This window comes from Ambystoma mexicanum, chromosome 2p (assembly GCF_040938575.1).
Source record: "Ambystoma mexicanum isolate Mex_15411 chromosome 2p, UKY_AmexF1_1, whole genome shotgun sequence".
In the NCBI taxonomy this organism is placed as follows: domain Eukaryota; kingdom Metazoa; phylum Chordata; class Amphibia; order Caudata; family Ambystomatidae; genus Ambystoma; species Ambystoma mexicanum.
The window spans coordinates 720,512,891-720,525,822 of record NC_090923.1 but is presented as its reverse complement, the minus strand read 5'-3'; the positions used below and the strand labels follow the sequence as shown (position 1 = coordinate 720,525,822).

The following is a 12,932-nucleotide window of genomic DNA, read 5'->3' as shown; positions in this document are numbered from 1 at the left end:
AGGGTGCTAGGTTCTTCCTCTGCCAAGCCACAGGAAGGGAATCTCTCTGTGAGAGCCAACATTTCCTAGCCAGCCAGGTAATTCCAAAGGACAAAGTGACGCCATAACCCTTGTCTGTACTGGTGGGCTGGGAAGAAAAAGAGGCCCTGGAAATCATTTTCAAAGTGGCCCCAAAATACACATTGTCAGCAAGCCCAACACTTCTGCTATGGGAAAATTTGAAAATATCACACAAAAGAGGCCCAAGGTGCAGAGGCCCACCGGGAAATCTCCAGAGTTCCCTATGGGGCAGTCCACCCCTGTACTGTCACTGCCAACAGACTGCTCTTCAACATCCTGCTGCCATTGCACCTCCCTGCCCCCTTTCCTACACCAATGTGCAGCACATTTCTAGAGGAATCCACACTCCACCCTCCATCTTTTCTGCTCTGCATACCATCACAAAGAATCTGCTGCAGGGTTGCAGCATCCCTATAATGCCGACGGCCTGGTGCCATGCAAAACCTGGTGAGTTTGTTTCTGTTCATGGCAGTGGAGGGGAGATTTTCATTTTGGACTTTGAGAGAAGAGCACGTTGCTTGAGGGAGACAGCAAGGTAGACCTCTGGCCAAAATGAGCAGGGATTCCAGCCCCTGCCGCCACCAGCGCATGACGCATGCCTGACAAATGCCTTCTTGCCCTGCCCTAGGTGGGCAGAATTCCCAGCAGGCCACTGAGCACAGCACCTGAGCATGGTTGAGTGAGCTTTGATGCAACTCTAAGCCTGTCAACCAGCATGCTAGGCCAGGCAAACTGGATGACTGTGGCCCCAAATGTCAAGTAGTCCCTTCTCTTAACCAAATGTTCTTACCTCCCATACCCCTTAGCTGCAGTTTATGGCAATTAACTGGAGTTTACAGATTTACAGACCATCCCCTCATCTGCCAGCTCACAGATGCTTGTTTTGTTGCACACAGGACACAAAGTATCAATGCAAGAGAGAGAGAGAGAGAGAGAGAGAGAGAGAGAGAGAGAGAGAGAGAGAGAGAGAGGTCAGTGTTGGGAGTCAAGGTTTGCAGGTTGTTTTTCCTTGTAAGGCCTACTTACCCATTCCCCTGACTAACTGTCTCCCTTTGAAGATCCCTTACCACCTTACACTAAACACCCAAACCCCCCACCCATTGTGAGCAGAGCAACACTTACAGAGCCACGACTAAGCTCTCCTCTTTAGCCCTGAGGCCTTCTCCCACTTCAACAGCTAACCAGGCCAAAAGTACTGTAGTCTATCAGATCTTGGGCTTCCCTGTGGATAACATACTCCCAGGTTTTTTCCGCCAAACCCAAGGAAAGCAGTTTGGCATTCAAGAATCGGGCACTTCTGACCTGCACCTATCAACACGATAGGTTTTGCATCTGTCTTTCCCATTGTCCCTGTAATGAATCCCACCCCCCTTTTTTTCTTACAGATCCAAGCGCAGTGAGGTCACCAATAAAGGCAGACGGGCGCTATACAAGACCACTTTCATTACATTATGTATACCTATAAAACGTTTGCCTTTCTTAGTACTTGTTTTTAACAGGACTTAAGTGCAAGGAACAGGTGCAAGGGCACACATCTGTCTTATTCTAATTACAACAGGAACTCCTTCACATGCACAATTGAGACATTACATGTCAGAAGACTGGTTAAAAATAACACTGCCAGGCCACATAAAACACACACTTTGTGGTTTCTACATGATGAAAGTAGCTATAAACTAAGGAGTAAACATTTCCCAAGCCCTGCCATAATGTACTTCGCCATGACATGGCAAAATCAGGAAAATGCCAGTGATTCGCCCTGCATCCTCCGATCTCCTGTTATACCCCATTCACATCGTCCCACAAGCTCGCCCTCTGATCCCTGTCTCCCCCATACAAAACATCACCTCCCAACTCTGGGCGCGCCACTGTTCCCAGCCAACCTCTTCCTGCATCTCCCTCTCAATGCGGGAGACGCACATGCAGCAATACCCAACAGGGCATGCTGCCAAAAAAAGCAGCCAATCAGGAAATTGCCTGCGGGACAAAAGCGTAGCAAGGTTCTGCAACCTTGCAGTCTGCCTGGTGCCCTTACTCCCGCCCAGAAAGCAGGAGAACATTCTAGAGCAGCCCCCATGGGCGTAATTTTAGGGGGGGACAGGGGTGTTTGTCCCCCCCCAACTTTCATGGCACACCATTTTGTCCCCATTCATTTGGCTGGGGCACCTTTTCTTCAGATGTCATGTCCTCCCCAAAATTTTCAGCAAAGTTACTCCACTGAGACCCAGGTATGATATGCAGCGTTAAAGGAGTGACTGAAGGGAATGAGAGCACGCAGTTGTTTACCCTGCACCCCTGGGTGTACTTTGTCCTTCAAGTATTTTCACAACCTTTAGCTTTTCAAATATTCCCCACTTATGACTCTTGTCACTCTGTTGCCTGCGTCTTCCATCTGTCCCTATTGTGCACCGTCAGGGTACCAGGTCGTCATGTCCAGAGCATTTTATTTTGAAGCGTGCAAGTAACTGCTTAGCAACTGTGGGATAGATTCAAATTTTAAAAAACTCGACCAATTCGGATTCGACCAAAAAGATTTGATGTAATCAACCCAAACCTCAACAGCAGCACATAGCAGAGACTCTGCTGAGGCTCATTTTACTCCAAACAGAGACTCAGGTAATCCCAAAAATGCCATGGCATAGCCCCATCAAATCCTCACCCTCATTTATAGAGGGTGAAGGAGGCGTATGAGATAAATTACCTTAGAGGGTGTAGGTCGAACAACGGAGGCTGCAGCTCTGCCAGTTCAATGGCTGTGATGCCGACTGACCAAATGTCACAAAGTTCATTGTAGCCGCCCTTCAGCTCCACCGCAGCCACTTCTGGGGCCATCCTGTGATGGGGAGAAAAGAGTCAGAAATAGAGGCATCATCTGGTGCCACACACACCTCCGGGCACACTAAGACACACAACCATGGCAAACGTATTGGAAATAGGTGCTTTAAACTCCTGAATCGTGCATATACAGAAGGTAAGGTCTATTTGCAAGGACAAAGGGTAAATAGTGCACAAATGTGTACTATTTGCGACAAGTCACCTGACAAGCAGGAGGTGGAGAGCATTGCTATGGTCTGCTCTTGGATGAGAATTAGTGTTTACTTCCGGTTCAATAAACAGAACGCCACACTCTGCCTCTTTCTCGTCACGTGACTTGGAGGAGAAATAAACATACTTTCTGCACAATTTAGCATACCCTCTTTGTCCATGTGAATTGCACAGAATGTATGCTATTCGCAAGGACCAAGTGTACATACCATACATTCTGCACAATTTAAACGGACCCTCTTGTCCTTGTAAATTGTGCTGAAAGTGTGTTATTTATGATCCTTCGTCCTTGCGAATAGACACTCCCTATACACAAACACATAGTATTCCCGAAATAAAATTAAAGAACGAACGAACGTAGTCAAAAACATACGCATGCACAATGACCAATAGTTACAGTGACAGGTAAACACGCACATATATATAAGCAAATATTCAGACAAACACAAATGGGTGCATTGCGACTATTGTTCAAAAACAGGTGCACACATTCAAGCACAAGGACACAGATGTAGGCACATACAAAAACAAGTACGTGCGCGCGTGCGTGCGTGTGTGAGATATACCAGCACAAGTAGGAGCTTGAGTGTGTGTACGTGCGCGCACGCGTGCGTGCGTGCGTGTGTGTGTGTGTGTGAGATATACCAGCCCAGAGCTGGGTGCATACAAATAAAAGCACACAAGAACAGATGAGAGCACATAAACACAGGTGGGCAGAGACAAAAACTGTAAGATGTGCACAAGGTATAGAGGGAGACTAACAGGTGCGCACACACATCACAGGGACACCCTTTGGTAGGTAAGAAAAGATTACAACCCTGCTGTAGGAACGTCTGCCTGCCCATTAAGTCCAAAGCCCCACCCAGTACAATGGCCCTCATTACGGGTCTGGCGGAAAGCGTGCTGGTAAAACCGGCATGTAGCTTCCGGACCCGTAATGATTTACCGCCGCCTGACTTGCCGGAAACACCTGGGCATTACAGCCCCGGCATTCTGGAAAGTCAGGCGCCGGTAAATTGTACGTCCCATTTCCATGAAGTCCCATAGGACTCCATTGGAGTAGGGACTACGGAAGCACCGGCACCGTTAATGACTGTCAAAGGTGCCAAGAAAGCCAACTCCTCAGAATTCTGGAAGCAGCAAACTCATCAGTCATTCTCTTCTAGAATGGGATCCAAAATGTCTTAAGTCTACCTTGTGGTTTCAAACCAACATTAAAATGGTTTTCCGACCTCCTTCATGACTAAAGGGGATGTCATCCAATCAAAGATAACAGAAAATCAGGAAACCTACAAAGTCTCACAAGCCTCTCCAGCTTCACCACCAGCTTTCTTCATGACTTTCAAAGCGATCCGAGTTGAACTTACAGTAATAAAAATGAAAACCTCACAACTGTGATAAAAATCAAAACCTCACATCAGTAGAAGTAACTTAGTGAGGAAAGATGGTTCAAGTAGTTCTTCAGCATATTGGCCCCAAAATATTGGAATTGGCCAATTTTACAGAAAATAGTTTACTGTATGGCCTAGTTGACCAAATTTAGGCTGTACGAAATAATCGTACAACCAAAAATTCGGTCAACTAGGCCATACGGTTCCATTATAGCGAACAAGGGGAACGGGGGTTGTGGGGGCGTCCCCCGCTCCCCTTGCCCACTATAATGGGAATGGGGGTTGCAGGACTGCCCCCCGCTTTCAGGACATTGGAAGCGGGAAACTTAAAAAAGAAACTGAGAAAGGGACACTGCGTCATCGGTTCTGACCCACATTGCAATGACGGAACTGACGCTGCAGGTTCAGAATGAAAGCGGATGCTGAAAGGTAAGTGGGGGGAGCGTGGGGATGTATGGGGGGGTAGGAGGAGGGCATGGATTGTTGATTTTGGCCATGGCAATTTTGGGTTCACAGCAAAATTGACTATGGTCAATTCTTCCGCAAACAATTATACCACGGTCAAATCATACCAATCCAAAATATTGACATTGATCAACACATCGCTACCACATTGCAGGCTACGTCACTGTCTATTTTCTCTAACTCCAAAACTGCTTGAAGGCCAATAGTATATTTGCCGACTGCCATGAGCTAACCCCAACCTTTCGCCTTTCTGCTTGTGCTGTCAGCTGCCTGCGATTGTCGACCAACAGATTTCATCGAAGACCTTCATGACTAGGTAGGTATAACAAGAGCCACCTGCAAGGGAAGTTATCCTTTCTTACAAACCAAAAAACATAATGGAATTGGTAAGCTCCACTATCTCCTGGATCACCTGTGGAGTTTCAGAACCCTCTCCTTACCCCACTGCCACTGCTGTTCAGCCTGTTCTCCAACCTGCACACTAGCACAACTGATCGATCCACAACATTTCAGTACCAGAACAGCTCAGGAGTAGTTAAGACCACACATGGAAAACTACAAAGCTAAGAATTGCCTTTTGTCCCAGGGAAGGGATTCATCCCACTGGACGAAGAAGACATCAATTTGATTTAGTTAGGTTAGTGTGTTAGGGACAGATTTAGGATTTTTGACACATGACATTGGGAATTCTTACTTTGGACATTGTGACACTAGTTATTTCAGTAGAGGGAAGGAAGCCCCTCTTGGGGTTAGGGCAAGATGGGGGTTTCTTTTCCTTTTTGTCTTCTAATAAAAGCATGCATCAAAAATTATCCCCACATGTTCAGGCCTGCGGCGTAGGTGAGGTGGGGGTGATTATGGAAAAGGTTGAGGTCAAGTCACTATAGTTCTTGATGTGTTCAGGAAAGGGATTAGAGGTTATCCATCCTGTGATAGGCAGGAGACAATCTGCAACAACAGTACAATCCCACCGCCTTTCCGAGCTTTGCTTCAGTATGAAGTGCAGCTGGATGTTGTCAACATGCAACTGGAAGCCATTCTCATGATTGGTGTGCACAATGTGGAGTGTGGAAATGCCAGCTCAGAGGCGGCAGAGATCGACCATATCAAATCCAGCCGGTGGGACATGCAAGACCCAGCTTTCTGCCGAGAAGTAGCTTCTCTCTGATGGCCACGGTGGCAGTTTCAGAGTCTCAGTATGGACGGGAGTGGGGCTGAAAGTCTTTCAGCAAGTCAGTCTGCTTAACACGTGCCTAAGAGTTGTATGAAGTCGTCATTACGCTCAGTGTGTGCCGAAGAATAGTGTTGCCTGCCTGAGCATGCTCCATTCAAGTGCCAAGAACAAAGGATGATTCATTGTAGAATACTCATTTTTTTAAAACACTTCCATGTTATGCACTAAAGGAGAAAGACTTAGCTTCCTACATTTGCCTTTAAGATGGATATTGATTACTGGGCGGCTGATTTACCTGTGGATGGATGGTGCTCTGCTAATCCTGGAATTATGTTCTTCTCAGCAGAGAACATAACTCCAGCTGTGAAAGGTATTTGGTATTTTAAAGGTGCCAAGTCAGCACATTTCAAAAGTATTCAAATGTTAGTAGTCGGGATATGGGTAGTATATGGGGCCATGTATCTGGTGGCCACCAGCCAAACAGATCCTGAAATCCACAGGAGTGTAGGCTCAGTGCTTTTTCCCTGACATCACTGGTGGCACTTTGCTGGACATATATATGTCCATTTTAGTTTGTGTTTTGCAGGAACCACCTTGGCAAGCATTCAGGCCCCAGTGTCATATTACTCCCAGAGGAAGGTCCTTGTCGTTGGGGACTCTTCTGTTCCAGTGTGCACAAGCATTCCCTGGCTATTCTTTCCAAGGATGAGAAAAATCCTGGACCTCTTTCCAAGGATGAGAAAAATCCTGGACCATGATCTTCATGTACGGAGAGCAAAACCTCATAGCGCTTTTGATGGCCAAATCTGAAAGTCCATCCTATCAATTTGATCTGCCCTAGAGGTGTGGGAACAGAGAGCAAGGTAGGAGAAAATATCAACTTGCACCTGTGGAAGACTGGGGACGCTTTGGGGATCAATGAAGGAGGAGTTCGAAGAGCTATTTTGTGCTTGTGTTTTAAAAAACAAAGGAATACGACTGGAGGCAATCTAATCAATGATGCTGATCCAGGAAGGAATCCGAATGGAAGCAATCAGGCAATCTAACCAATGATTCTGATCGAGGAAGGAATACGACTGAAGGCAATCAGGCAATCTACCAATGATGCTGATCCAGGAAGGAATACAACTGGAGGCAATCTAACCAATGATGCTGATCCGGGAATCTAGTTGGATTTTCTCATTCCCAATAGGTACCAACAGTGGGCTATCCGAAGGGGCTTGAACTGTTTTGAGATCCCACTCTGATCTGCTCTAGCAGCCCAGTGAAGCAGCACAGCGGACATTATGTAGGCACCTGGTTGCATCACTAGAAGTTAAGTCTCTCTGAGGTACTTTTGTAATCCCCATTTGCATCCTAAAAGCAGTAGCAAAAATCAAACTGGATAACTGCTTCAGTAATGTCGGTGGTTAACACTTCACTTTAAAGCTCCAAAATTAATCCAATTGTTTTTTACTGCAAGGTAATGCAGTGCTTCCTGACCCACAGCATGACATCAGTCCTTTGATCGGACTGGCACATGTTTCATATTTAGAAACCAAACCTTTAAGATCATCAATTGAGAGCTGAATTATCTTCTGGTTCCTCTGCCAGAGGAGGTCTCTTTACTGGAAGAAGAGCTGGATCCTGCCCTTTGCTAAGAACAGAAGATCTAAAAGTTAAATTAGCTTTGCTCATAGTGGAGAGATCGAGATCACCATACACAGATCTAATTGATGATTATCACTATGAGTGAATGGGCGGGACTAGAATCATGTAGACATCCCACTGGCCAATGAAAGGGGAAAGTGCCCCATCCTGATCCCAAACTTGAAGTTGAGATGATTGGCAAAGAGATCTACGCATCAAACTAACCATGCAGCTGTTTGTCCAATAACATACTGTTATGCACGGGTAAGGGCGTGACATCATTTTCTACCGGTTAGAGAGATTTTATTCATTTTATTGGTCATTTAGTATGTGCCTATATATACGTGTGTCTCAAGGCAAAACTAGGCAAAGGGTGGGGGCGATCCTACTAGGCCTTGTACATTCGGATCGTGCAAGTGCAGGTTATTTATAACACGCTTAATCCCGAGATCGGTTTCAAATGTGGATCCAGGATTCGAGCCTGTGCTGCTCACCATGGTCTTGCTTCCAAGACCCGCGCGTTGCCACAGAGTTATAGTCCCTTTACACTGGCACAAAGGCTTATATGTGGAACCAACAACAGAAAGGGCATCCGCACTCATAAGAAGACCTTAGTGTATTTCAATTCCTGTCATGTTGGTGGGGTGAGGAGTTCCAGCAGAGACTCCTAGGTCTTTTGCTCCATTAGCAGTTTTCTCAATTGTAAACGGGGCTCGACCGCTGGGGATGCCCTTCACCTGTAGTGCTGGGCTGTGCCTCCAGTGGGAGATCATTTGCTGCAGCAAGAGAGAACCACTGGCCAGCATGCAAATGTGGGAGCTGGGCAGTGGCAACACAAGAAACAGGCTTGAGTAGCCCTTCAAAAGTGGGCACACAGGAAAGTGTCAATCATTTGGGGAGTAACACAAAGAATACTCAGGGATATTGAGACAGGTGTGCGGTGTATAATCACTGCACTTCAATAAAGAGTATGCCAGCCAGATCGACCACCTGCCTCTGCATTATGAAACCCGATACCATTCCGTATGAGTTTATAAAACATGCAACCAGAGGTATGCAAACTTCGTGTGCCAAAACCTTGTCACCAATTCCTCTTCCTGCACGGTCTTTGCTGTGATCGACTTTGACGGAGGTGGTTGTGCGAGATTTCATTAAGAAGACAAACACCGTTGTACAAAAATGGCGAGCGATTCCGAACAAGATACGAAATCTACCAATGGCAAACGTCCAGCGGACGACTCTGAGGAAGAGCAGAAGTCGAAAAAATCATGATACGCTGGCGGGAGGGTAGAGCTACACATTATGCTTCAAGTCAAGAATGCAGGGGTTGTGATTGGAAAAGGCGGAAAGACCATACAATCGCTACAGACGGACTACAAGGCCAGCATTTCCATTGTAGACAACAGCGGGCCAGAGCGCATACTTTTCATCGATGAGGATAAACTAGCTATCGTCGATATATTGAAGAAAATTCTCCCTGCATTCAAAGAGCCCGCATTTAATTCACAGCACCAATACTACAAGGGAAGTGACCAGGACTGTGAACTCAGAGTCCTAATTCACCAGTTTAGCCAGTGGGATTATTGGTGTTAAGGGTGCGAAAATAAAGGAGCTGAGGGAGAAGACACAGACCACCCTTATGGTCTACCGCAAATGTTGCCCTCAGTCAACCGATCGATTTGTTTTAATTGGTGGAAAACCCGACGCAGTTCTTCAGTGCATCGAACACATCCTTGACCTTATTTCGGAGACTCCAATCAAAGGGCGAGCACAGCCATACGACCCTAACTACTACGATGACTCTTGCGATTACAGTGGCTTTCCGATGACGTATGATGACCGTGGCGGGAGCCCCATGGGCTACCCAGTGCAAGAGAGGGATTGCTATGACCGTGCGCCTCCGAGCTGAGGTGAGCGCTACATGCAGTCATGAGGGGATTATGATGAGGAGAGTCCCCGCAGAGGTCCCCCGACTTCTTCCAGGCAGCGGTGGTAAAGCAGCCTTTAATCTCCCTCTACCACCACTCTGCCCCCACAGGTGGTGACTAAGAGGACGGCCTGGTGAATATGATATGTAACCAAGTGCATATGGATACGAGGGTGTTGTTTATGTGGCAGAATTGGCGAGCCTGCCATCGCAATGCAAGTAATCATTCCCAGAGGTTCGTCTGGCTCCATTGGTAAAGATGTTCAGAGGATAGCAAACGTGCTCAAGGAAAGCTTCCATCAAGAGACAACTCTTCTAGGATCTGAATCGCGGTAAATTACCATCAATCACGCGACCAGAAAAGGACTGCAAAGGACTTTATGCAGAATTGTGCCAAGCAGCAATCTGAAGAGTTCCGTAAGGGCAAGTGGGCCTTCTGCAGTAGATGTCCACAGGGGAAAGGGCACTGTGCAGTGAGCAGTACCGAGTTTCGTTCAATTTTACACGTGTGTGTTTAGGTCTGTAGGTGTTTTATAACTTTTTTACACTCCAACGACCTGCAGGACTAACCACAAACTAGCTAGCCTCTGAATACCTTCCTAGCTCTTGCATACTACGCTTGTATATATGTATATTCTTTCACTAGATTTTTTCAAATATTTATTTGCAATGTTTTTTTATGCACCCATGCCTTATTCTGTAACTAAGTTTGAAGTATGCTTGTATACTGTACTCTTTTGCGCTCAGTTACCTTTGGGTTTGGTGCGCCATACAAATAAATAAACAAACAAACAAAGAAACAAACAAACCGGGGTGATGAGTCCCTTCACTGTTCTCACGGGGCGAGGTGCAACCAACTGTGTATATCCCATGGGATAGGCACGTCTTCACAGAGTAGTTGTATTCAATAGGATGGTGCTTGTGCATTAAATTCTTCCCCTGTCTGTGGCAATGCCAATGCAAGTCTTTCTATGGAACACCCAGGGGGCCTTGCCATAGGAACAATGGCTATACACAGGCGCCTGTCTGCATGGAAATAGCCATGGCAGTCTGGATCTGTGGGCAAACGGTGATTCACCTTTTATCTTGCCTTGCAGTGCTGCAATATTCAGTCACCGCCTCCATTTTACACTGTAGGAAAGTGTCATCTGTAAGTGCTTGGGGCAACTCTTTCCTGTAGATTGGGGTGGAGTGGGGGGCAAATGAACCTGTTGGCAGCATCCTGCTTCAGCGTGTGCTTTGTAAGGCACGCTTAGCGTCTGGCATTGATACCAATAGCCACTCACTGCGCCCTGGCAGAAGCAAGGCCCATTGCTTTGCACGTCTTATATGCAACATCTCTGAGTAGAGGCTTCTAGCAATGTGGCAAGCTCATCTCGCATCAGCATGGTAAACCAAACGAAGATTTGCAGGGGCGTTTACCTGCCAAAGAGAGTTAGTATTTTTGATACATTTTCTTTCTCAGCATGTCGCAGTATGCACCTTGCTATCCTTGTGTGAGTAGAGTCGGCTGACAGAAGAGATGCATCCTGGATGCAGCTGCGTGCTTCAGCAACCCAGCAGTGTAATCCTTGTGTGAGTAGAGGGAGGTTGGCGGTAGAGATGCGTCCTGGATGCAGCTGCGTGCTTCAGCAACCCAGCAGTGTAATCCTTGTGTGAGTAGAGGGAGGTTGGCGGAAGAGATGCGTCCTGGATGCAACTGCGTGCTTTCAGCAACCCAGCAGTGATATCCTTGTGTGACTAGAGGGAGGTTGGCGGAAGAGATGCACCCTGGATGCAGCTGAGTGCTTCAGCAGACCAGCAGTGATATCCTTGTGTGAGTAGAGGGAGGTTGGCGGTAGAGATGCACCCTGGATTCAGCTGCGTGCTTCAGCAACCCAGCAGTGATATCCTTGTGTGAGTAGAGGGAGGTTGGCGGTAGAGATGCATCCTGGATGCAGCTGCGTGCTTTCAGCAACCCAGCAGTGTAATCCTTGTGTGAGTAGAGGGAGGTTGGCGGTAGAGATGCATCCTGGATGCAGCTGCTTGCTTTCAGCAACCCAGCAGTGTAATCCTTGTGTGAGTAGAGGGAGGTTGGCCGTAGAGATGCATCCTGGATGCAGCTGCGTGCTTTCAGCAACCCAGCAGTGTAATCCTTGTGTGAGTCGAGGGAGGTTGGCGGTATATATGCATCGTGGATGCAGCTGCGTGCTTCAGCAACCCAGCAGTGTAATCCTTGTGTGAGTAGAGGGAGGTTGGCGGTATATATGCATCCTGGATGCAGCTGCGTGCTTCAGCAACCCAGCAGTGTAATCCTTGTGTGAGTAGAGGGAGGTTGGCGGTAGATATGCATCCTGGATGCAGCTGCGTGTTTCAGCAACCCAGCAGTGATATCCTTGTGTGAGTAGAGGGAGGTTGGCGGCAGAGATGCATCCTGGATGCAGCTGCGTGCTTCAGCAACCCAGCAGTGATATCCTTGTGTGAGTAGAGGGAGGTTGGCGGCAGAGATGCATCCTGGATGCAGCTGCGTGCTTCAGCAACCCAGCAGTGTAATCCTTGTGTGAGTAGAGGGAGGTTGGCGGTAGATATGCATCCTGGATGCAGCTTTGTGTTTTCAGCAAGCCAGCAGTGATATCCTTGTGTGAGTCGAGGGAGGTTGGCGGAAGAGATGCATCCTGGATGCAGCTGCGTGCTTCAGCAACCCAGCAGTGTAATCCTTGTGTGAGTAGAGGAAGGTTGGCGGTAGAGATGCATCCTGGATGCAGCTGCGTGTTTTCAGCAACCCAGCAGTGATATCCTTGTGTGAGTAGAGGGAGGTTGGCGGTAGAGATGCATCCTGTATGCAGCTGCGTGCTTCAGCAACCCAGCAGTGATATACTTGTGTGAGTAGAGGGAGGTTGGCGGTAGAGATGCATCCTGGATGCAGCTGCGTGCTTCAGCAACCCAGCAGTGATATCCTTGTGTGAGTAGAGGGAGGTTGGCGGTAGAGATGCATCCTGGATGCAGCTGCGTGCTTCAGCAACCCAGCAGTGATATCCTTGTGTGAGTAGAGGGAGGTTGGCGGTAGAAATGCATCCTGGATGCAGCTGCGTGCTTCAGCAACCCAGCAGTGTAATCCTTGTGTGAGTAGAGGGAGGTTGGCGGTAGATATGCATCCTGGATGCAGCTGTGTGTTTTCAGCAAGCCAGCAGTGATATCCTTGTGTGAGTCGAGGGAGGTTGGCGGAAGAGATGCATCCTGGATGCAGCTGCGTGCTTCAGCA

General features: G+C 47.5%; 1 protein-coding gene and 1 pseudogene across 1 annotated transcript in view; one reads left to right on the top strand and one right to left on the bottom strand.

Annotated features, from left to right (window-relative positions):
• Window positions 1-12,932, bottom strand: part of MAP4K1 (mitogen-activated protein kinase kinase kinase kinase 1) — an 869,227-nt gene that overhangs the window by 468,259 nt on the left and 388,036 nt on the right. The window contains exon 9 of the mRNA XM_069644317.1: window positions 2,762-2,893. Coding sequence (XP_069500418.1) covers window positions 2,762-2,893 — 132 coding nt within the window. The remainder of the gene's footprint in view (window positions 1-2,761; window positions 2,894-12,932) is intronic.
• On the top strand, window positions 8,911-9,809 carry LOC138566096 (heterogeneous nuclear ribonucleoprotein K pseudogene; annotated as a pseudogene).